General features: G+C 43.4%; 1 protein-coding gene across 1 annotated transcript in view; it reads right to left on the reverse strand.

The window, feature by feature from the left end:
* LOC112561334 (BAI1-associated protein 3-like) overlaps positions 1 to 25,867 on the reverse strand; it is a 107,604-nt gene that overhangs the window by 78,290 nt on the left and 3,447 nt on the right. The window contains exon 2 of the mRNA XM_025233751.1: positions 5,993 to 6,293. Coding sequence (XP_025089536.1) covers positions 5,993 to 6,207 — 215 coding nt within the window. The 5' untranslated portion in view covers positions 6,208 to 6,293. The remainder of the gene's footprint in view (positions 1 to 5,992; positions 6,294 to 25,867) is intronic.

The following is a 25,867-nucleotide window of genomic DNA, read 5'->3' on the forward strand; positions in this document are numbered from 1 at the left end:
GAGGCAGGGATGCAGTTATGCATACAAACATACGTATATGCACGTATACATGCATAGAAAAATATAATCCCATGTCTGGTAGCAACTGACGAGTGGTTATGTCGGTTCGTTGGTACTTGTCATCAGGAGGAAAGGGCTGGAACTATCTTATCTTCTTCGTTGCCAAAGTTTCAATTAAACTTCATGAGCTTTTTTCTAAAGACCGCTTTTCTAAATCGACATGACAAATTAAAGTTCTTTACTTTGCAAGTCTGGTTTGAGATCGCCTGTGGCGGAGAGATTCGATGAGCGACCCCTGTTGACAGAACACGGACACGAGCTCTGACACTACCTGCAAACCGGTTCTACTACCCCCGACCCTCCCGTTGCTTTCTTTGACAGCTACCATGTCCAATCTTGCGCAGACAGCGGTTTATCTGTTGCCATTTATAATGGAGGTTAGATGAGAATAGAGTGGACAAAGGCTGTGACGAAGGAGCCATAACGGTCTTTCGAAGTCTGATCGATGTCTCGGCAGACATTTTATTTCCGCTCAAGCTACGAGCCGTACATGACAGGTCCTCATCGTTGTATGTAATGCCAGCAAATTGTACTTCGCGAATATATACCATCACTAAAAATATCGACTTGAACCCCAAAACCTGAAAATCTACTAAAATGTTAGTGTAAAGACTTCGTGGACAAACGCACAGATATATAACAACGAGGCGCAATGATCTTTGTAAGGCCACCAGCAGCCATCTTGCTACTCGTAATGTCATGCGCACCAGAAGGGATCATGAACAGACTGGCATCTACCCACTCAGTTTTACAATAAAAACTTAAAGTAACTGAAGAAAACAAAAAGCATCGACTGTCGACAGTTCACAACAATGTGGAAACACAGAGGCGGGGTATTATAAAACTACCGACAGCATCACATTACGAGTACCAAGATGGAGATTTGTCAGTTTTAAGCAGAGCCAGGCATCTATCCATTAGTTTCAGATCAGTCTCTCTCCCTTTTTTATGCGCTAATGTCAGCAGCTCGATCCCACTGGTGTCGCACTCGCTTTTGCGGAAAATTGAGACTTCTTAAAAAGGGCAGACAACTCGACACGTCTCTCTCTTTCTCTGAGGGAGCGAGAGAACAATGCAGAAATCTCTCTGCAGGCTGTCCCTTTCATTAGCTTTCCCATTCATTTGTTCGTCGGAAGACGACGCCAGCGAAAGTGGACGTGTATGGGAGGTGATTGACTAAATGTCAGCCCCACTGCGATGTGTTGAGCTCGTGTCCGAGGTAAGAAAGCGGAAGCCGAGGGAGTCGTCACCACTCCATGTGCGTCTACATGGCTGGCCACGTGCGCACACGTAACGGAACTATGGCTCGCCAGGGACCTGACACGTCACATGCACGTCACCAGAGGATATGGCGACAGGAGAAGCTTGGATGAGTTCTCTTCGCATGTCAGACAGTTGTTAACAGAGTCCTGCACACGGTTTCTTTACACGAAGTCGTGTTTTAGCCTCCCTGACCACGTGATCCAGCAAAGCACTGAGGTCAGCTTGAGTATTACAGGAAGAAGGACTGAGGACTGCAGTCTTGCTGAGACTTGATCATCTACGACCCTCTTCTCCTAATAAACTTTCCTCCAAATACAAAGTCGAGCATTTTCAGTCTTGCCAGTTCTGCTCCAATAACAAACTTACATTTCCAGTTCTCCTCCATTTTTTTCACCCTCTTGTAGAAAAGAAAGATATCTTCCCAGTAAGAACAGAAGGCGGGTATTAGTAAGTTTGCCAGACGCAAAGGTCATGGAGTCACAAAGGTCCTGAAAACTTTATAAGCTGCTTTTACATCTCGGGAATGGTTTTCATCGTGTAATCTATAATGTATATTACGACAACATTGACACAGAATTGCCACGGAATGTTTTTGTTTTTCTCCCGTTCTCTTTGAAAAACCATGATAGAACTGCTGAACGTAGGTCTTGTTCTAGTTGGAGTATTCTTGCAATATTCTTTCTACAAGTAAATGTATTGTCTCAAAGCCTAGTGGCAATGGGGGCAATGGAGGTTTGGGATAAGTCTGCAAGGAATCAGGTAGGTTAGAGGATAAGTCTCTTAGGAATCAGGTAGGTCAGGGGACAAGTCTCTGAGGAATCCTGTCTCACCTCTGATGGGTGGACATGGGCGAAGTACAAGTACCAGTGAATGGCTCCCTTCTGTAGTGGACTATCCTACCCAAACTATCCCCAGTACTGATCTTCTTTTGAATTCCCACCATGAATGCTCGCAAAGAATTTTCTGTCAAGACCAGATGTTTCGAAACAAAACCTTTTCATCAGGATTTCTACTGCTGCCAGCGTTGTCTTTTAGGAAGGAAATGGGACCAAAATGGCTCGTGAGACTAGAGGGCTAAAGTCTCAACTACAACTTCTATGAAACATTTAAATATAACATACAACTTTATCATTCAGTTCACTCCTTTTGCTTATGAAACCGATAAAGTAAAAAAAAGAAAATTAAGAAGAACAAATAAAAGTTGAGGAGAAAGAATACTCTGCACAGATGAATATTGATTCTGTTTCCCCAAACGGCCATAAACAAGTTTTTTGTAATTCGCCCCAAGCTTCGGAGAAGAGAGATTAGAAGCAAATAATGTCCAAGAAGAAATGGCATGTCGCTTTGTCAGCAGACCGAGAATACCAGAAAACCTCCCCCTCTGTGTCTTTGTACTCTCACAAGTTCTGTTGGCATCAAAGACAGTCAACATTTGAAACAGATGACAAAATTAAGACGAGGAACAGCAATCGGACATGCGTGCTCTTTTGCATGTCCAGTAGTGTTCCTACCAACCACTAATCTTAATGTGTGTGTGTGTGCAGTTGTCAAGGGACAAGGGGAGAGAGAGACTGAAACACAAGAAGGACGGGAGAGAGATTTGCGTAAAACACAGTCCCAGACGTTTGGTTGACAAGACATTTAACGATCAAGTTTGCATGGTAGGGAACCCTTTGCCATTGGCGCCAGGCTTCTTCGGAGTCTCTCCTCCTGTCGACTTCACCGTTTTCATTTGAGTGCGATCTTTATAGTCTGAAAGCATTCTATACACAGACAGCAGACTTTGTAACCGGGTACATTAGAGGCCAGCTACTGCCATGAATCAGTCAGCAGTCGCTTTATTCATCCCATCAAGGTTTCACATTACTTGTTTACTGCTACCCCTACCCCCGAGATGCCCTCTGTGTTCACAGACGAAGCAAAGGTGGGAGCCCAAGTAAAGGATGGAGGTTGGGGTGAGGGTGGGTGTGGGTGATGATGGTGAATAGCAGAATTATTGGTGGTCGTCTATGTAAAAGCCAGCAATAAGAGTTGGAGGAAGGGCAATCAGGAAATGTCAGGACAAGGTTTCGAGCCGAACAGGGAGAGGACAACCTCCAAAATAACTAATAACAAAATAAAACCCAAATAAAAAGGAAAAACTCGCGCGACCTCTGCGACAGAGTCTGGTAATCTGATGATGTGTAAATCACGTGGTTGGGTTATGTGGTTAGACGCATGGATTCCACAAGTGGAGACTGGAAAACCCAGAAGCATGAAGATAGAAGATTTCACCGAGCACGGGCATCCATAATCAGTTAAATGTCACGAGGTCATGATCGAACCTCCAAGCAGAAATGACCATGTTACATGCACATACAAGGGAAAACCCAACAACAGCAGAACAAATGAAATCCCCTAATTGTTTTCCTATTTCTATTATCCTTACTTCTGTACAACAAATGGCTCACAACAACAAAATAAATAAATATCAATACTTCACAAAATATCGATTGCCTTAAAAAACGTTTTTTTTAGTGGATTCCGTGACCTGTAGATTAGAAGGTAAAGAAAAACGCAGACAACACGGCAAAAATGAACAGAATAGAGACAAGAGAGAAGCGTCCGCATAAGAGGAATGAAGCTTTCATGAGGTCACAGGGAGGTTACTGTAAGCTGTAAAAGGAGGAATAGGTTATCATCTTCTGTCTCATAACCGATTATCATCGACACAGAACACTGCGTCTGCAGACCTTCCAACATCCTCCCAGCTTGCAGTACATGGGGCCAGCTAGTTCATATTTCATATTTGTGTAGCATTTATTCTACTTCATCAGCATTTAGCAACTTGAGGCCTTACTGTTCTTTCATGATCTTAATTGAAAACAAATTTCTTAACATCCATTTTTCACTCGATAAGACTGTCCTCCTCTGATCGTCGGGATAGTATTGGAATCTTATTAAAGTCTATGATTCTCAAGTCTTATCTTAAATGCTGGTGAAATCATATAAATTCCTTAGCCGTGCATCCCTTCAGCCCTGTTTAGAATCTTACTTTGTGCGTGTTGCAGGTTCAGTCTCCAAGGGCGACAAGCTGCTAGGTTTAACGAGAAGCCCATTACCTCCCCTTAGCTATCAAATCCTCCCATCGCAACTTAAACTGTCGCACACCCTCCTTTTCTCTCACCCCGCGATCTTTTTAAGTTAAGTGCAATCCTGAAATTAGAAAACCAATTTACTATTTGTCATAGTCCCCTTATTGATTGTGAAAGCCAAGATTTACTGTGTGGCAAGATCAGAAGAGTTTAGGTGTCACTGCAATATGGTGGAGGGGGAGTGTCAGAGAGGTGTGTACCGTTTGTGTAATGAGAATATCGATTTTTTGCTGAGTTGTTGACTGTTATGCTTGCGACACGTGCTGATAAACAGACTCTAGTACTCTCTGGATGGTATTTTGTAAACAGTTTAATCATATTCCCACTTGCTGATAAACAAACTCATTAGTACTCACCACTCACTGCTATTTTGTAAACAGTGTAATTATATCCCCTAGTTTGACCCTCGAACTGGATAAACGTCTCTATTGTGGGTTGAGAAAGGAATTAATTTGGAATAAATGTTGATATATCATCCGCCACATTCGAATTATCTACTCGACTGCTGTAAGTAATGACTAATGACTTCTGACTGTATATACTACCAAGGCCAGAGGTACCTGCAAGCTCTAATGAATTTAGTTTAATGGCTCATGAATAATATACAGATAAAGATACATTAAACACAGGCTGTGTTCAGTTGAAGTGTTCAATTATCTTCTCTCCGTTATCTGACGCCGTCCACAATTCTATTTTGAACTCCCGAGCTAAAAATATCATAAAAATATCAACAAAACAGCACGTGCTATGCCGTAAACAAGAGAGGGCTGCATTTGTGAATCAACAACAAGTGATCATACTAATTAATCAGCATGGTGCAATATAATGTCTTGCTTTCATTGGTGTTAACAGAGGTTATTACTACAAGAGCGGACAGCAACAGAATCTAAAGCGCAATTTACTAGCAACAGATACACGATTCATTTTATCTCTAATAAGGCAGAATGCAATCAATATAAAATACGTGTAGCTACAGAATATTTACCATTGCTAAGAAGTGAAACGTAAATCATTATGATCCTCGGAACGGTAAGGATTCAAGGGAAGCAATCACGCAATCCCCTCGTCCATTTTTTTTCTCTTTCTTTTCCTTTCCAATACGTTCTTTATTCCTCTAATTTCTTCCTATCTTTCCTGATTTCTTAATTTCTGTCTTTGGCATCGTCATCAGTTCTTGCCATCGTGACTGAGAAACAAGTCGACTACGAGTGAACATTATCGATGAGTTTTGGAACAGGAAGAAATGGAAGAGCTTCATTTGTTTGTCGGCACAAAAATCGTAAGAGCAGCCTGTCATGAGATACACGAGGGTGCTAAAGAAAACTATCACAAGCCAGAAGAGAAAAAACCAAAACAAAACAAAACAGTACAACCGATAATGGCAATGGCAGCAGCTCGTAAGACGACGACACCGACACAAACATCGACAACAACGACAATAACATAACTGATAACGACACTGGTGATATCAGCCATATTGATGACGACAACGACGTTGACAACAACAATAAAACTGCAGCTGGGAGTCAACTTACTCTCGGTTCTGCAAGGCGCCGGGGTGAAGGCAGAACTCCTCTTCCTCAAGAGAGCGGGAGGTGATCTTGAGGGTCCTCAGCTGCTTGTGCATTGGACCGTGACTGTGGCGCTGGCCGTGGCTGTGGCTGTGGCGCTTGTCCTGGTGACGCTTGGGGGACTTGGAGCGGCTGCGGTGGCGGGTGGGGGACTTGAGCTGCTGCATGCTTGAAGCCATCGCCGGCGACAGAGGAGGGAAAGGGGAGTTAACTCTGAGGACACGTAAGATGTCGACCTTTCAAGCGTCGTACTGGTAGGCTGAACCTGTCATAAAAACAGGGAATGAGGGAAAATAAATAACATTTTATTCACATTGGGCATTTTTACACATTTTCCCACCGATTTTTTTTTTTAATCGTGGATTTAAGGGACTTCAAATGCCCGAATGTACATCTCGTATTATATTCATATTTCTTTATTTTACAACACTTTCTACTTTCTTAAGATCATTTGACCTCTGCTCGCGCACACATCGCCTTAAGATAAAGCACATTTGCTACAAGCCGACATTTATTATTTTAGTTAAAATTAAAATCGACTTTAAAAAGACAAATATAAATAAAATGTTTCACAAACACACCAGCATGTTAATAAGATCTTAAGTTTGTGGAGAAGGTTTCTTTAGTCGACGATGTGTAAATCGTTTTTACTAATCAGCGAGAAAAAGGATCGAGCAAATTGTTGTGGAGACCAGAAAAACGTTCAGCACTGATGAAAAGGGGAGAGCACTAATCTTTTCACGAAGGTTAAACGCGACGTAATTGCTTCCCTTTAGCAATTTGTAGTACAGAAAGACACCAAGCTTTTTTGGCGCATTCACACAATTAAAAAAAACCCAAAAACTAGAGATCAGCATCATGGCACCTCTTTGATAATTAGTCGTTGCCAGTCTGTTATTTTTACACCTCTTCGGATTCACAGTCTTTCATCACCTGCATCTTCTCGTGCGCAGTACAAACTCCGCACGCAAGCACAGAAATGTAGGGACGGATGAACCCATACTCGTACATAAGCAAGAAAGCAAGCACACACACACATTGTATGCACGTGCACGCACAAGTATGCTTCCTAGACAAAAAGTAAGTATAGAGAGAAACAACTCGATGATCCATAACACGATTTGTGGGTCGTTTCTCTTTCCCCTGACATGAAGAAAGGTGTTCTGGTTTGTTTTAAACACCAGAGCTGTTATTGTGAAATTCTGACTGTGTCATCCTCTCTTGAGGCTTTTCTTAATCTGACAAAAATGGACGAACTTTTGATCAAGTTGTCAATGTTTTGTTTAAAAAAATCAAGTAAACGCTTTGCCAACTTTTTGTTCATTTTTCTGCATTTGTTCGGTGTAGAATTTCACTGACAGTGGACAAAGTTATTTTAGCGAAAGATGCACGTGCATGAGTCAGCATGCTTTAGCCGTTGATAGGTTAGGCCGCACGTGCAAAGCGAGAATAGGAAAAAGTGAAATTATTACTTTTGCCAACAGTGAGTAGAATGTTTTAAAAGAGATGCTGGCTTTCCATATTCCAATCACCATGGGAAGATTTGAACTTACTTTAAAACCTCGAAAACATTCATAGCTGGCAAGCGTGGGAGGATATGGTAACTATACCTTTTCACAAAGGTGTAGTAAATATATTATCATTTTTGTGCTCATTGTCACGAGAAAGCAGCATATCTATTCTTATTCTTACTGTTTATAAACTGTATTTGTAAACAACTTTGTTGTTGTATTGTAACTTATTCCTCTTGACTAGTTTCTTTTTTTAGAAAGAGAGAAAATAGGGTTTATTTTATGGTAGTGTGTAACTTTGTCATATATTAGTCTTGTTATGTAGGCTGCAGCTTTGTATTGAAGGTGAGCCACAGCAACAGACTTCATTCAACCCAGAGACAGGACAACGCTAGAGACGGGACAACCTGCCCAGAAACCGGACAACCAGCACGATGACAGGATGAGTAGCCTAGAGACAGGATGAGTAGCATGGAGACCGGACGTGTAGCCTAGAGGCAGGATGAGTGGCCTAGGGACAGGATGAGTGGCCTAGAGACAGGATGAGTGGCCTAGAGACAGGACGAGTAGCCTAGAGACAGGATGAGTGGCCTATAGACAGGACGAGTAGCCTAGAGACAGGATGAGTGGCCTAGAGACAGGACGAGTAGCCTAGAGACAGGATGAGTGGCCTAGAGACAGGATGAGTGGCCTAGAGACAGGATGAGTGGCCTAGAGACAGGACAACAGGCGCGAGACTCGGCATACAAATCGTGCTGCGACAAGGACATCAACCTTAACAAACTCGAGCCAGAGAGGCGACGCAGAGTTAATCCGAGGGTTCACCAGGGGCTGTCACACGATCCCACTTTACTCACGTCGTCATAAGCAAAAAATAGTTCATAAAAGGAAGTGACGTCATTAAACTCTCCTCTAGTCGAATAATGCCCAGGACTCTTTTTGCAATCACCGCACTTCTTGTCACGAAAGGAGTAAATTACAGTGTGAGAGTGGCTTCCTGCTAACGCCCTCCCCAGCATGGTTGACAACAACTCTGTTAATAACCAATGCCTAAGGTTATAATGAAGGGGATACTACTCTGCAGAAATTTGCATAATCCGATAATATTCACCCCCAGAGGGGAAGCCACTGAAAGCTTCATCGGCAACAGCGGCAAGTCGCTGGGGATTCGCCGGGGCAATAATCTGACAGTAGGTAAGATCCTATCAGACAAAGTGGGTAGTTTCTACCAGAGCCCCCCAGACCTCCCTCTGGCCGCCATTCTTCCACCACTTACGAGTCCCATGCGCGAAGTTTCTACGGCCGACAAATAAGGCAACAGAGCCCTCGGGGAAGATTTTCCACAGAGTGTGGATGGAATTCTCAGGGAACTTTTCTAAGGGAGGTCACACAGCAACTAATGCTGCCGACAGAGTTACTTACTCTTTATGATGGATTTTATTATTTCAAGTAGCAACGGTGACTCGGTTTTTGCGGAACTGCATCTTACCAAAAATAATCCGCAGACAAATGGAGCAGTCTGGGTGGATTTACATAAAGCTCTCTTCCACCAACACGTGTGTGCATGTACAAACACAAAACACACTTCACGAGTTATTGCCATGGCATGCAACTCGTATAATTATATTGCTGTGTATTTCCTTTTTTATGAGATTGGACGCTTGTTTCTGATGTGTGATTGGTCGATGGTAACGGCAGCGTGTAACGCAAGTCCCTCGGGTACACGATTCTACCTTTGCCCCCGAGCTCCAGGGAGGCAATCGTTATCTTCATGCCAATGCACTCGTCATGCACGGCCACAGAATAGCCTTTAGTTTGTAAGCGAGACTGATGGGACACTCAAGCATGTCCAGCTCAATGGCCTGACTGAGTAATTACTAACAATGATAAAGGTTTGTATGAATTTGTTGAACTTCGGCTGATCGACTTTACAACAGTCGTAAAAATTCAAGCTTGAGTGGAAATGAACTGTTAGGGGTTCAACTTTTGCTTTATTTCGCTCATTTTGTGCCTTGAATCCCGGGAGCATTTAACATATAAGCAGCAAAAATAGTTCACACTCATGGTGACCTCTGTATATTGTTCTAGGGTTAATGAGCTTCACTGTGACCTCTGTATAATTTTGGGGTTAATGAATATCGCGGTGATTAGCATTAGCATACTGAAGACATCAGCTGATGTGGCAGAGAACGGCTGTACTGTGATTTGTTCACAGGTCCTTGATCGGGAAGTTAATGAGTTCGGTGAACTTCAGAGGGTCTTGCAGCGAGTAAACATGTCGCAGAGTGCAGGAAATACCAGTGGGTCTTGTGTTCACGAGACCACAGCAAACATTAGTGAGTCTCAGTGCCAACGTGTCAAGTAAGACCTTAGACCTACAAACAGGTCACAGAGTACAGCATGACACCAGTGCAGTTATTAGTAAACCACGTGTCAGTCATGCTACTGTCACACAGTTACTCCTGGGAATGGAGAAGATTGCAAAAAAAGCTTTTGATAGATGGTAAACTTCAGAACGCAGCATCTTCAGCATGTCCAGATTGTTTGTAATGTTTATAGTCGAGGGCATACAGCTTTTGACAACATTTGCGCCAAATTTCAAACGTTTGAAAATAACTGATCTTGAGCACGTGAACGTTTGACAAAACACATCAAGGTTTGGTTTCCCGACAAGCAACATTTGTAAAGCCAGTGTGCATGCTTGATGTTCGAGCTGATGCTGCACACTTCTCACATAACTTCCACGACGTCACAGGGGTTAAGGGTCAAACTGTCCTTTATCTACGCGCGAGGACCGAGGAACACTCCGGGGTTTTCGCCACTGGATGGTGGAGTCTCGGGGATTAGAGTAACCTCCAGGGTCTTGGCAATTAGGTCAGGTCGCCTGTTGTTTTCTTTCCTATATAGGTTTGGAGGTAAGCAGCTTATTGGCGAGGAAGATGGTTCAAGTGCGTGAAAGTGTTCTGGCTAGATTGTACCTTCTGATCTACATGTCATTGTGCGCGTGCCGGTTGCCATGACAACGCGAAGAAAGCTTTTGGTCAAGTTCTAAGAACCACACTAGTCTAGAAGCTGATTGGTACAAATCACATGCTTTTAGTTGAGGACAGGAAAGGTCAGTCAGTGTACCTTCTTGTTGCGCATGCTCGTACAGACAAGGATACACAAGAAGTCAAGTATACATCTGTATTCGTATATGCACACGGACAGCAAAAATATTAGTGTTTTCTTTATGTACAAACATATTCACACACACACAGCGACTGAGAGGCAGAGAGATCAATTCAAAGACAAAATGACAAAGAGCAGTTTCGAATTGATTGTCAAAGATGAAGGAAGCAATTTTTTTAAAAAACAGAAATGAATGAAAAGAGAGGAAGGAAGAATGAAAAAACTAAAATCCATCCATAAAAATAAAAAGGAAGAAGAAAACAGTGATAGACATGCGCAGGCACCCTGACATTAAGCACAAAAAACATTGTGCCCTTTGGATGAAAGTCTTTTGTGCGCATGTGTGTATGGGGCCAAAGGCTGACCTTTGCGGACAGCTACAGAGCGTGCAGCCTTTCAAGGGAGACAAACGCTTCCCGCACTCCGTCATCATTACGGCCCCTGTTTACATCCCAGCCTCTATGAGGCAGACGCCGACCGAAGGCGCTTCATCACTGAAATCATCATATTGTGCAGCCTGTATGCAAATGGTTGATCGGTTTGTCAATAGGTTCACATCCCGGGGACGCTGTTTCTTCAAACAAAGATCAGAGGAGAAATGAGATATTAATAACTCACAAGTCTTTGAGATCGCTTCTTTGTGACCAGCGCCTGTGAAGTAGAGCTCCTTCTTTAGAGGAATATGATCAAATATTAAAAGATTGTATAACAAATTGTGAAAAAAGGATGAGCGGGGTCAGGTAGCGGAGAGAGATGACCAAAGCGTGCGCGTTTTTATGTGTGAGTTCGTACGTGCGTTCATGTATGTGCGTGTGTGAATGTGGGTGGGTGTTGGGTGTGTCACTAAGTGGATTATTTAAAGTGTTCTGTCAAAAATTGCACCAACAGTTTGCAGGAGTAAGCACGCCTCACGGGGGGAACCCACACACACACCCTCACACACATACTCTGTCTCTCTCACCCCTCTTCCCCCCGACACACACACAGTCCCTTCTCGCTCTCACACACTCTCTCACACACACACAGAATGTTCATGGGTGAACACACACTCTCTCTTACACTCTCACTATCACAAACACACACACTTTAACACTCACTCTCTCTCTCACACACACACTCTCTCTCGCTCACACATTCTCTCTCGCACAATCTAACACACACGCTCTCTTTCTCTCGTACACTCTCAATCTGTCAAAAACACATCCTCTAACTCTCTCTCTCTCACACACTCTCTTCCACACACATTCTTCATTCTGCGGCGGTCTTTGTTGTACTGTTTCTCTGTCGTCTAGATAGATATATCTTTCTTTATGTCTGCTTCGTTCTGTGTTTACAAGTCTTCGCCCTTAACTTCATCTCTGTCTCTTTCTCTTCCTGTCTGTGTTTTTCTCTCTTTCTTGTTACTTGTCTCTGTCTCTGATGTTTATGTTTTTCTACTGTCACCGCCTGTGTCTCCTGTTCAGGGCGAGTTGTCCTGCCCTTTCTTTTGACTCCACGGTGTGCGCATGACACTGGGCTGATAAGCTCTTTTCTCCTCCGCCAGCGGAAAGTTAGTCACTTCCGGTTTGTTGTAATCTGCAGGAAGTGTGCGTCTGAAGCTGTGTGACTGGTCGCAAAAAAACAAACGAAAGGAGAGTTTGTAGGATGCACGCACAAAGGCACGCTCACGCGGGATATCACGTGGTTTGAAGACGTGAGTTCGTGACATCTTTCAGAGCGAGGTCGATGAGAGAGAGGGAGAGAGAGGAGAATGTGAGAAGGAAAGCGTGTTCGATCATTCTCAATGATGTAAAGATTTCTAAAAGTCTCAAAAGTCAGTGGTACCACCATTTATTTTATTGTTTCCTTGCTCGTCTTTCAATTTTAAGTTTTCGTCTGTTCTTTTGGTTTTTCAATTTCCTTCAGTTTTTTAATATTTATTTTTATCTTCGATTTTTTCTTTCTTCGTTCGATAATTTTCGCCAGGTTTGTGAGCTGGGATCCAGAATTTAAAAAAGGAAAGGAGAGAATACAAAAACCGAACTAATCCAGACCCAAAAACTAGCTCAAAACTTCGTGAAATTTTATTTTTAACTCTGCGAAAAATGAGCTAACGGACAGGAAGAGCATCTGGACAGCTGTGCTGTGAACGCCACTATACTTTGGATATACAAACATACATGTGTACCTACCACAACAAATGGCTAGAGAAACAGCTCAGAGTAAATAAAACAAGCGTGTGTCAATTATTAATTGAGCATATTGACATTTACCTCATTAACAGCTGCCTAATCAGTCATTCTAGCCACGTGCAGTGACCTTTACACCACTGACAGGGATTTGTAGCACGATTACAAGATTAGTGACCGAAACATAACTTATAAGGGAGATTATTAATTGATGCTAGCTTTTCTAATAAAAATAACGTGCGAGACTGAAATACTCGGGCAATACACACACACACACAAACACAATTACATTAAAGTCATGATGAGAATGCTGGGAGAGACTGTTCGTGTCTCCGTCCTAGAGAGACCTCTCACAGTCGAAGAATCATCTCGTGCCACAATTCTCAAAGGTGCAGGCCCACACTTCTTTGTTGAATTCCAGACATTTCTTCAGCTGTAGGTGGCGCCTGCCTAAGACAATGAGACGGAATGAAGGCATCAGGTCTCAGTCTAATGACCAGACATGCCGTCTGTCCCGGGGAGGTAATCAGGCGGAAATCTCACGGACATTTCACAGAGACCATTTGCAGATTGCTTCCCCCGTCCGACAATGTAGGCAATAAGCTCTGAAAGGAAACGCAGTCTTTAATGTGCTCCTAATTCTCGTACCTCCCTCGTCCAAAGAGTCGATTTACAAAAATTACCCACACTGCACCGGGACCAATATGGCGCATTTGCATTCACCAGCTGTGTGCGTTTCGGCGATGGAAATGAGGGATGCGAGGAGCTCCACAGAAAGGAGAAGAAGAAGGGAAAATTTTGCATACACAACCTTCTGTATTCAATTTTATATGAAAATCGACAGAGGGAATCCGACATTTTTAAATTAAAAACAGGAACTGCGACGATGTCGGCTTGTTTTTAATCATCGTGCATTAATGGATAAGAGACTTGGGGGATCAAAAGCTCAGTTTTGTGCGCAAAAAGTCGATGGGCAGAGACAACGCAGAGACCGAAAGCTTGTATTCATGAAAACACAATGAAGAGGAACTGGAAACCAGAGCATGTGGCCTTATCAAACCGTAACCTTTTATACTTCGTAAAGAAATAAAAATAAATACATCTTTGAGATCGAAATGAAAAACAAAATTATCCTGGATTCTCCTATTGTTCTCCAATCAAACTGCATTATGATATTTATTCAAATGTCTATAGCCTTTTGTTCAGAAAGGATCAGAAGATGTGAAAGTTATTTGTGAGTATTCCCTTCCCTCCTTCTCAACAAAACATTTCCAGGTAAATCTCTGGGTTCAGCAACAAAAGACTATCACCGATCCTATCCACCATGTGTCCTTCCTGCTTTTAACTAAGGGCGAACTGTTGGTCTTCAGAAAGGGGATTAGAACCTTTCAACTCCAAACAGCTATGAAGAAAAATGTATAAGGTGTTTTTTCTCTGCTAAGGAATCCGTCCTGTCAAACGAATACCAACAAAACAGATTTTTGGATTTAAGAAAAAAACTGTTGCCTCGCGTTTTAAGTTTATCAAAAGCGATTAAGCATTTTTTCTCACATTGTCTTTTTGCTTCTAAACCTTTAATGGAAATGAAGTCTCTTTCTTTCTTGCTTTCTCTCCTTTTTCTTTCTATTTTTAATCTCACGATTTTGTTTATATCGACCTCTAGCCATATATTTGTATTTGCCGTGTCTGTCTGTCTTCCTGTTCGTTCGTCTGTCCGTCCACTGATTGACAGGCAACAAGTGTTGAATTGATGTCAAGCCAGCATTGCACTTCATTGTGTTTTGTGACACTGTGTTTATGATGGGATACATTCACTCTTTTGATGTGACACCGAGAGGAGAATTCATCCAAGCAAGGAGAGTGCGCATGCGTGCGTGTTTTTGTGTGTGTGTGTCTGCGTGTGTCTGTGGTGAGGGCGGTCTGGTGGTACACAGTCACCAAGGCAGTGAGGATTGGATGGAGGATTCAGCTCTCGTCCACAACAGGTTTTTCTTTCTCTGCATGCGACAGCTGTTGTTTACAGGGCCGAGTGTTTTGTCGTGAAACGACTTCAGTTTCTGGGTCGGTGTGAAAGGTTTGTACGACAGCCATCAGCCATACCTTGCAGTTGCCGGCGATTCACCGAGTGAAACTGCTTGCTAAGACTTGAAACTGCTTGATAAGACTTGATGGGAAGGTGCTTCCATTGAGTGATTAGGAAGGACAAAGTGGAGTTTCCCGAGAAAATTCCTCGGACGGCCAGGTCTGTGAACAGGTGTCTCAAAGAGTGGGCAATCGAGATAAGACTTTAATCATCCCAGAGGACAGTTAGATGCAGGTCTGTATGGAAGCACAGCCAGAAAACAACACTACTAAAGCACATTTATATCCGCTCCAAGCAAACAGACTCTCATACAGTCATGGGTCAGGTTCATACTTGATCAACATTCATTGGAACACAGTAGAGGTCAGAGGTCACACGGCAAATACAAAGCACAGCCTCAACCTCTTGGTCCTGCAGACACAGAGTCGGATAGAAGTCGATGAAAGTCTGTGGACAGGACATACCTGTCATTAGGTAGAATTGCAGACATTTTCAGGTCAGAAGGTTACTCTGGGCTGTCACAGTAACTTTGTATACAACACGATGCAAGCTGCTCTTGTTCTTCTCGAGCGAACTGTGGGAAAAACAGATAAGCAAGAAGGAGGACACACTCTCCGTATGGGATGTATAAAATAATTGAAGAAATCGAGACCAGCTGTAAACCACAGACATGGGACTCTCACTACAGTGGAACTCTTCTCTTTCTGATGTATGACCTTTTCGATGTATGACAAGACCGTTACAAAAGTCGCCCTCCGGACAAAATATTGAGAACCATGTGTGAGCTTGTCTCACCCATTAATAAACCTAGTCGCGGGTCCATGGTCTAGATCGAAACTTTCTCAATGATCACTTCCTTCACAACATTTTTTTTGTTGAATTTTGCTTTTTTAAAAATCTTAACACTTCGCCAGCTGTTGCTTTGTGACACCTAACCCCTCACTGCTGTTTGACATCTGAATTTATATCTACATGTAAGCTCGTTCCCCGCCAGCTGTATCTACGACAAGTTGTTGAAAGTGGTTGTTTGTTTGTTTGTTTTTGTTGTTGTCAACGAGACTGACTCTAGTTGAAGATGCTGTGCTGTTGCACGCGAGAGACTTTCCAGCATTCAAAGGACCTCTTGTTCTTGTTTCACTCCTCTACGTATACTTTAATAATTAATCACATATGCATTGATAATATCTTTGAAACACAGTTATATACATTCACACATGCGCACAGAAACGCACGCATACAGGAATATATAATTATGCACAAGCAGGCACACACACACACACACAAAGAGCTGAAGGAGTGGAGAAACCTGTTACACAGACCCCCGCCGACTGTCCCTCCACCAACAACACATGAGGTCAACACTCAGGTCCTCTAAACCAACTCAAGTTTGTTGTCAGCAGATGTTTTCTCCGTCTGCCTAGAAATATCAATACAACTTCGACCCAACGCCCTCTGACCCTCTCAAACCCTCCCTCGTGCGGCACGTGACATGTTGCGAACCCTTGTCTCCACCGTCTGTGAGGTTTGCGAAGGGCTGCAAGTTCTTGTCTCTGTCAGTGAAGGTTGCAGCATCTTTTGATCGACTGTGAGTGTTTCATGTTGTAAATTAATTCAATAATCTGGCATAACCATGCAGAATATTTATTTTCTTTATGTGACCTTCTTTCTTTCCTCCAGCGCAAGACTTCCTCCATTGCTGTTCTCCTATCTCCCTCTCATCCCCTCCCATCCTTTGGGTCCACTAGCTATCTGTCTAGGATTCTTTAATCAAACATGTTCAGAGTTCACTGCTAAATCACGACTGTTTGGCCATAAGAAGGTCACATAACGGACAACACACGAGGCAGCTGCGATTTCATCCAACCCCTCGCAGATTAAAGTACAAATATTTTAGCCAGCGACATGAAACATCAAAAGATGAGACGATAACTCGACTAGAGGGCTTCATTGGGGCGGAAGGATTCGGTTGAGTAAATAGTGTTAGCAACTAATGCTATCTGACACAAAACATCGCTGGCCCTGTAAGCAGGTCTCATGCAGAGAAAGAACAGCGTGTGCCGGAGATGAGATCTGAACCCAGGTCATCAACATAAATGTTCTCCCTTGGGTCATTAGGCCATGAGGACAAAATTGCATAAACTTCCATAAATACGACAACCAGTAGTTATGTGTTGTGCATAAAATGTCATTGCACCAACTGTTTTGTTTTCAAATGTCACGTGTCGAATTGAAAGAGAGATAGGTAAACAACGGTTGGTCTTGTTTTTAAACAAAGTATATTTATCTCCTTTCACAGCCTAGTGAGCGGAAACAGAAAATTTATACTAAACAATGTTAAATACTGGCTTTAAAGACCAGCTTCTGGAAAATAAAAGAAAAGCAGCCATTTAGAGCCAGATCAGCATGCCAACGACATGCACAACAAGTAGGGGAGGTGGAACAGAACTTTTTTTTAAAAAAGGATAGTGAATTGTTTGGTTCCAAAAGACGGTTCGTCGATAAAAATTCATTTAAAGCCTCAAAAGATTTTAAAATCAAATTACATTAACTCGCAGGCTGCGTGATAGGAAATGGCCTTTTCTTCAACTAAAAATTTGACTTGCATTAGCTGGCGAGGGCAAAAACGGTCTTCGTCCCGGTCATTGTTCAACTGGAGGCTGACCGACTTCCTTGGCTTGCCCGCAACCAGTCTATTATGTTACAGCAAAGATTCTTTTTCTTTCTTTCCTTTCATGCGAGTGGTAAAAGAGGGGTGAATGACAGGTCATGTAGAAAAGACAATTTTTTTAAAAAACAGACAGAACCATGTTTACGTGTTCAGAACATATTCTGTGCCGCCATCGAGAACACGGCAACACTTCTTCCTTTCCGCTTGAATATTTTAGTTGTCCCCAGCGAGAAATAATGTCCATTGTCTCCATTAAAGTGCGGAGTTTATGCAATATAAAGAGTAACATGCATGAATGCCATTGTCAAACTTGGATCGGATTAAAGTTTTAAAAGATATGCACGTAAAATGCACGTAGCATCACGTGAATAGACTGGTGTCCGTAGTGTCTACGCTGGCGGCGTTCAGACCTGAAGGACGACAACCATCGATTGCTCTTAATGGTGTGTACTCTCAGAATGGACATCACTGGTGCTAGATCATTCTTCGCCATTTTCTGACACAATGAACCGAAAACTAGTTTTTTAAATTTTATTTTCCTTCGTTTTTCACACCCATCACTTGTCTGTATTTGACTCCTTTGATAATCTGTAACAAACAGTACTTTAAAGGACTGTTACAGTGAACATTCACCTCTCCTTCTTTTGAAAGTTGATTTTGCAAACAACGAATAAAAGTTGGTTCAACCTCGAAATCTGAGACCACTTTCCTGTGCGATTAACTACTACTTCTCCTTTATTTGTATTTTCTTTGCACAAAACAAAGCTGATCGATGCTTACTCTGATGTGAAGGGATTACAAAGCTGAGACAGAGGCAAGAGAAAGTAGGTAACATAATCCTCTAACAGACAGACAAGCACGCAGGCATAAACATTTTCCTTCATTTCCTCGTGCTGACATCAGAGATGAAAAAATATCTTTTATGTTCTTGATGTCTCATGTCAAAGATTCATGGACGATGTCCGCATCGTGTGCTCATGTAAAAACAATTTTCTCATGATTGGACCATCCAGAAAGACTTCCTGATGCACACTGACGCCAGAAGATGAGCTGCAATGAACTGTAATGGAATCTCAACCAAAAACCAAACAAAGGAAGAAAATGATGTGATGTGACAAGAGGACCAGATAGAAATCAAACATGAAAGACATTCAATCAAACGAAACAAAGAAAAATCAAACAAAACAGTTTCTTCTTTTTGTTCACACCGTGCTTTTGTCCCTCACTCCATCCATCAGTCTAGAAATTACCTGGAAACATCCGGGACACAGGAGGCTGGCAACCACAGGCCTTGCATGATTCACCGGTCCACCGATGGCCAGAGCAAATAAGCGACAACAGTGGCTCCGCCGCCAATTTGCTCGGACAAATTTGCAGGTCTCTCTTTCCCTCCATCGTGATTGGTGGCATCGGCCTCCACAGACCAGCAGAAGTGTCACAGGAAATTGGCATTCAAGTATTAATTGTAACGAGCGACCTTTCTCTCACAGTTCTGGTGTGTGTGTGGAGAGGGAGAGGATGGTTGCAAGACACGAAGCCTTGTGTGCGAGACTTTCTAAGACCATGTCATGTGGCGACTGGTTGACCAACGGTGGTTGTCGCTGGTTCAGCCACAAAAATGGCCGCATGGCTATAAGCGGTTGTGTTTGTCAGATGGTTCATGTCTATCCTTGCAGTCATGTTCTAGTCTCTCACACAATCATGTTCATGTAGTCACGAACTCGTGTTTCTGTCTTCCTGTGTGGTCTTATTATTGTCATGTCTTGCCTACAGTCATTGTCATGTCCTACAGACATTGTCATGTCTCCATACAGTCATTATAATGTCTCTCATACAGTCGTGTTCTCCACACAATCTCAGCCCGTCATGTTCGGGTATCTCTACCCAGCAAACTTGTTTATATCCGTGTTCATCACGCAGCAGCAGAAAAAGGTTTTCGATCCAAATGTTTCCCTATTAAAAGTCTTCACCACGATGTCACCTAATTCACTTCATGAAACAGTTTGTTTATCATGCTGTATCGCTCTTTCAGAAGTCCCACGCTACCAAACAGGTCATCAGGCTACACGAGAGCACAGGATGCAGGGACTGGAGTGTGTCTATGTTGATTATCCTGCATCTGGCCATGAAAGTGAATTTCTATTGACTGTCCTCTTGTCTGGACGGCAACCAGGGGCCAACCAGCTGGCTCATGGACAAACAAGGAACAGCTGATGCGGACGATGCCGAATTTCATTTACGAAACTTATGACAATGCTGACAAAGATATGTGAGAATCCACATCGGGTGCAAGTGATAGGCAACACTACCAAAACCAGAATCGCCATATTAACGGGTGGGGAGAGTCTTTGTCCTACTCTTGTTTAGAGATTTGGACACTATACCAGAAGTAATCCCTTACAGATTATCACAATAATATGAAGATAGATAAAAATATCTTCAATCAAACAATCGTTGAGTGTCACAGTGTGGGTGTACGAGATGTGACCGTATTTTACTTAGTTTATTACTGATGAGAGTTCCCAACAAAGAAAACGTTGTATCGCTGTTGTAGAGAGAAGTAGACAATAAAGAAGTATTGTATTTAACTTTAGACACTAAGATATAGACAGTCAAACTAAAACTTAATCACGTGACTTTATCTGACGGTGTGAGGAGGTCTGTAGGCGTCTGGCGAGTACAACAGAGACTTTGAACCTCGACAACTTTTTCTCCTACCGACTTGTTATACTAATGTTTTGTGAATACGTTGGCCAAGGAACCATGTTTAGTGGGTAGGAGAAGAAACCTCACACCCAGACCAGCGGGCGAGCTTGGCAAGCGACTGGTGTCAACGTTAACGAGCGATGTGGTGGAGGAATCAAGGAAGACAGCAAAGTCCTTGTCTCGGGCTACGCAGCAAATAATTCGACTGAAGCCCCTCGGCGAGAGACCAGATTTAAAGGCTATAAAACAGATCACGTCGTCTGCTTCCGAGAAGGGAATATATTTCCACTCGCCATCTATCGACATCAGAAGTACGAGGGGGAGAGCCGGGGCAGGAGTGGGTGGGTGTGAGGTGTTGCAGGGCTTGTGCTTACGCAAAATTTTGCGTACAGTACGCATTAAAAGTTCGGAGGACCCCTTCAATTTTCGTCAATGGGGTCCCCTCCAAAGTTGGGCGAAGAACAGGGACCCCTTAAAAATCTGAAGAAGGGGTCCCTGGGACCCCAAAGAATTTAGCCTTAGCAGAAGCCCTGTGTTGTTTAACCGAAATAAATAAAAAAAGCGAGCCAATCAGAAGATCGAAATCAAAACGTTCTGTTGACGTAGTGCGCATGTCTCAACATTTGTTGTCATATCTGTATGTCTGCGTGTCCCTTTTATTCTTCAACCCTAAAATACTGATTGCTCTTCTTCCGCTGACTTGTTCTGTTTGTGTTGAGCGTTGTGCTGACAAGTCATGTTCAGTTGTGTTTACATCTCTTTGCTTACCTCCCTGCTTTTTGTTTGCCTCTGAACACCGCAATTCGTCATGTCTTGTGTTTTTTTAATTTCAGATTTGTTTTCTTTTGTTTTATTTTTTCTCTGTTTGTGGCGGAGGAGGAGGTTCTTCTTCCTGTAATTCGAAACTTACAGTTTTTTGTTTCTTTCTTTATTTTGTTTTGAACCTGAAACCTGATTTTAAATTGCTTGTTTTTCTGCAACCATTGGCTGTTTCTGTTTCCTTAGTTTGCATTATACACTTCAACGTGTCGTGGTCAAAGTGCATCGTTGCTTACACAGACACGGGTGGATTTATATCCCGCATAAAGCCGTCCCTCTGAGCTCTTCGCACTAACCATGCAGGAAACCGGCATTAACCCACAAACTGTTTCAAAAATGGCAACTGTCATTTCCAAAGCTGTTAATTAGATGTTGACTTATTCGGCGGATAATCCCACCCTTCTGCATTTCGTTTCCTTGGTCCGTACCTTCTAATATTGACAGCAGAGCTAGTTCCGGTTCAGAGGAGATAATTGAATGATGAGATAGCATCCACAGGTGTAATATTTCTCCTGAAATGGACTTTAAGAAACAACAGACCTCATCGCCAAGAACTAAAAACTGGAGGACAATGAATGTTTTTGAAAAGAGGTTTATCGCCTCTGGGACAAAGTTTTCAGTGAAAGACAGATTTTGAATTGGTTCTAATATCTCCTGTTGGTCGTAAAATAGCAATACAGAAAAGACAGCTTTTCCTGAAAATTCCCAAGGTACCGTTGGACATCGTTACAGAGGTCATGACCTGCTGCATCAGTTCTTAGCTTTTCCAGTTTGTCGCTCAGACCTGACCGTTCCTGCCTGGTCCAAACGGCCAATATCCGGGCAAAATACAATGGTGCAAAACACTCACACCTCCTTCTCACAGAAACAAACAATTGAGGGGCAAAAAGGCCATTGGGGATTTATTTTCTCCCGCTAGAGAGCGCCCCGGTGTGCCTTTGTGGAAGGGTGTTATCGCTTTTTCTCTCAGCGGCAAAGCTGCTTTCGTTGGGCGAGGAGATGGGGTTGGCGGGTGGCTCAAGATCCGATCGCTTTCGTGAAGGTGGGGTAGGGTGGATGGAGAGGTGGCTGGAAGCAGCAGGAGTTATCTCTGGTATTGCTGCAGATGGCGCTGCATTGATATTCATGAGTAGTCAAGAGTGATTGTGTCTCAGAGGAAATAAGTGGAACACCAGTGGAGACATCGTGAGCTCTTGATGAGGCCTCCAGAGGGACTCCACTGCATACAGAAGCCATGTCCTGAAACCCACACATCATTTGTTGTCGCCTCACTCTTGGGAAAGAAGAGCAACAGACATGCCTCTTCTTCTCGTCCAACTGGTGGACCTTTAATCTCGTCACATCCTCAATTATCATCGTCGTCATCATCACTACCCTGAAATCAAAATATTCTTGGTGTTGCCTCCTTGTACTTGACATTGCAGTCAGTGCTAGCAGTTTAATACTGTGGTGGCGGCCTTTTGTATACAGTAGTAGCAGCGACAGCTGTAGCAGATGGTAACAGAAGTAGAACAGGAGGTCGTATTTAAACAAAAAAACTGAATTAGTTAACTACAGGGTCAAACGGCTATAACTAATGTGTTTATTTTATCTTGCCAGAGAGTGCATTGCTGTTTATAGTGCCTGTGCTGTGTTTTCTCTCCACTACGAAGTTGTATTCACGAGGAGATCCGGCCGTCTGCGTGGAGTCCTGCTTCATTGCGGAATGCGGTGGCGAGGGAAGGGAGGATGGGGTTGAAATTCATCCATGCATGGAGATCCGCAGCTTGAGGAAGCCATGCATGAAGAATGCGGACAGAGATGAAAAGCGATCTACCCGCCCAGCGGGAACCCCGGAGCCGGTCACTGCTGGTCATTAGCCCTCCGGGTGTGCCCTGCATAACCGAGTTGCAGTATTAATGGCTTTCCATGTGTGGTCAGCGCCACCGCCATCGCCAGCAGCTGAAGACTTGGGGGATACAGGGGGGAGCATCGATTGGTCGGACCATCTTAATACCACAGCCTCATCCTGCACACCGACCCCAGTCCCTTGGAGAAAGGCAGCCTCGTTAGGAGCCCACAGAGAACCTTTGAAGGATAATAGTTTTTTTGGAGGAAGGTTGTCTCCGTGGCAACCGAAGGCATCTGCGGGATAAGCACGCAGACCGACAAACCGACAGACCATGGACATGTATGGATGGTTAAGCACGGCTGTCATTGGGTCTCTCGTGTACATCCGGTGCCCACGGCAACAGACCCCATTGACTGTACTATCCACAGACCAGGCGAGTTGGAGATGGCGAAGGTGTCTTTTTTTTTTTTTTGGTGAATGCTCGCTTTTGTTGCTAGGAGAGCGATGGTTCCAGTCCAACAGTTTCTGTGTCCAATCGTCGGAGGCGTATGAAACTACGTTTTCCCTACACGCGATTATCAATTACACAGAAAGAAAATCTGGTGACTGCAGGATATTTTTCATTTGCATGAAAAATGAGAGAAATAGAAAAGAAGTATTCCCGTTAGTGACATCCACAACCATCCAGTTATCCATGTTACCAGACGGCATGACGGTTGTAGAAGAGAATCGCTAGACTCTGCATTGTCAGATTTTTCAGGCGGCCAGGAATCATGTTACAGACATTGTCCATGTGAAAAGTCAATGTTCTATTCCGGAAAAGATTCTTTTCTGTAAAACCACTAAACAGTTCTCTAATGCTAACAACAATTATCTTGTGAAAAAAAACCACTGGTACTCCACTCCCATCAGTGTTCCATGCACAAGAACTTCCACAAACATTTTCTGATTACTTCACCAATAAAACTGTTAATTCGCCAGAAGCTCGACTGCTGCTTTACATCTGTGTCACATGTAGCTTACAATGATCCTAAGTTGTGTGGTTTTGAGCCAATCAGAGACCAGTTTAAGTAAGCTTGTCTGAGCCCCAAATCATGTGAGCTTGATTCTATTCCTTCCTCTCTGTTTGTTGATTGTCTGGATGTCCTGTTACCGCATGTAACTCAGGAACAGAGCCAGCTTCAAGGTCTACCGATGGTCACTAAGATGTGAAAGAGTTTATCTGTGGAGAAGAGCGATGTGAAAGACTAAGTGGAGAGAGACAGAGTGGACAGCCTTCTGCGTGGATAACCTTCCGACATTTACACATGGATGGCTGTCTGGCCTCTCAGTCTGTTCACACTTTCCATCAGGTCGAATGCTTGGTGCGAGACGACTCGCCTGTTTATTTGGTGTGTATTTAAAAAAAATTATCTTAATTATACCAACTAAAAAATTTTAAATACGCATTCTATTTACAGCAAAAATATGTTCAGAGAAAAGGACCTTTTTACCGCCAGAGTTTTAGGGTGGATCGGCTGTAGCTGTGCCCCTAGGAAAGCAGTTGCTCTTGCTAGACCACGTGACCTTAGTCAGCAGGCCAGCTAAAATGTAAGCTAACCGTGGCTTGGAAGAGAAGGAGCAATAAAGCAGAAGGAGGCAGATTACTGTGGCAGGACCAAGACACAGTTGTCTCATCCAGGCCTGACTGAGATTTGGTTTCGCGTCACGTGGGGAGAAAATATGGCCGCGCGGGCGCCAGTATCAAGCCTATTGTCACTACTGGCAACCTCCACTTTACGACTGTCATCACTTTGATCTTCTCTTGCTGTTCCTGCCCCCTGCTTCCCCCCTGTGGATGTTGGCATCACCATCGCCACCAGCCCCAACGGCAGTAGTGCAGCAGTCGTACCAAAAAAAAACAAACATTTGAAATTGAAAAGTTTACATTTACTCCTCTTGGGCATGTCTCTACATTCTTCACCGTACATGTTTGTACGTGTCTGAGAGTGCGGATACCTAATTGGCACTCGGTTAATTTCCGGTTCATTTAGAGCACGGTCACTCATCGTTTCATTACGAGCTTCGCACTGAGCTAGGCGCCTTTCCCATTAAAAAAAAAAACCTCCACTATTTCAACCAGCAAGGAAGGTGGAGGAGAAGGACGAACAAAAGGAAGAAATTGGACCAGACTTGTACAATAAACTGCTAATCGCAAATAGATGTTAAACGATCGATTAGCGAGCGTGGGTTCGCAGCCTGCGGCGCTGGAATGTGTGTCGATGATGAAAGGAGTCGGCACAGTTTAGGTTTGTGTCTGCGATGTTGAAGTCTGTGTCGACACAATTCTGTGTCATGTTTGCCAGACCAACACAGTTTGCCTCAGAGGGTCTTGTCACTCTCCAAGGACGCATGAAAAATTCAGTAGACGAGGGTACAACGAAAATAGCCACAAAGACTGCCTGTGAGCAACTGGTCCGGCAACAGGATGTTTCTCCATCACTCTTCTTGCTTATTTCTCTCCGAAACACTGAATCCCTCACTCATTAGAGCTCACATCTGCATAATAAGCTGCCAACATCTCTTATCCCACTGTGCGGGCGGAAATGAGCATCCTCCGCAACTACCGCTAACAAGGTCCTTCATCTGAGAGGACATCTTCTGGTGAAGACAAACCTTTGCAGTCTTCCACCGACCAACCCCCTAACCCATTTTTTGTTTTTTTTTAATTAATGTTTAAACAGCCAGCGAATAAAATTATAAAGCTATTAGAGGACCAAGATGTCTAAGAATATCTGAGTGAGTCCATTTGAGGCCATCCTCCACTTCTCCACACCATAAGGCAGCTGCTTCCACGGACTACTTTTCACACAATAGTGTCTGTGGGATGTGGTCGACTCATA

The sequence above is a fragment of the Pomacea canaliculata genome, linkage group LG1 (assembly GCF_003073045.1).
Source record: "Pomacea canaliculata isolate SZHN2017 linkage group LG1, ASM307304v1, whole genome shotgun sequence".
NCBI lineage: Eukaryota > Metazoa > Mollusca > Gastropoda > Architaenioglossa > Ampullariidae > Pomacea > Pomacea canaliculata.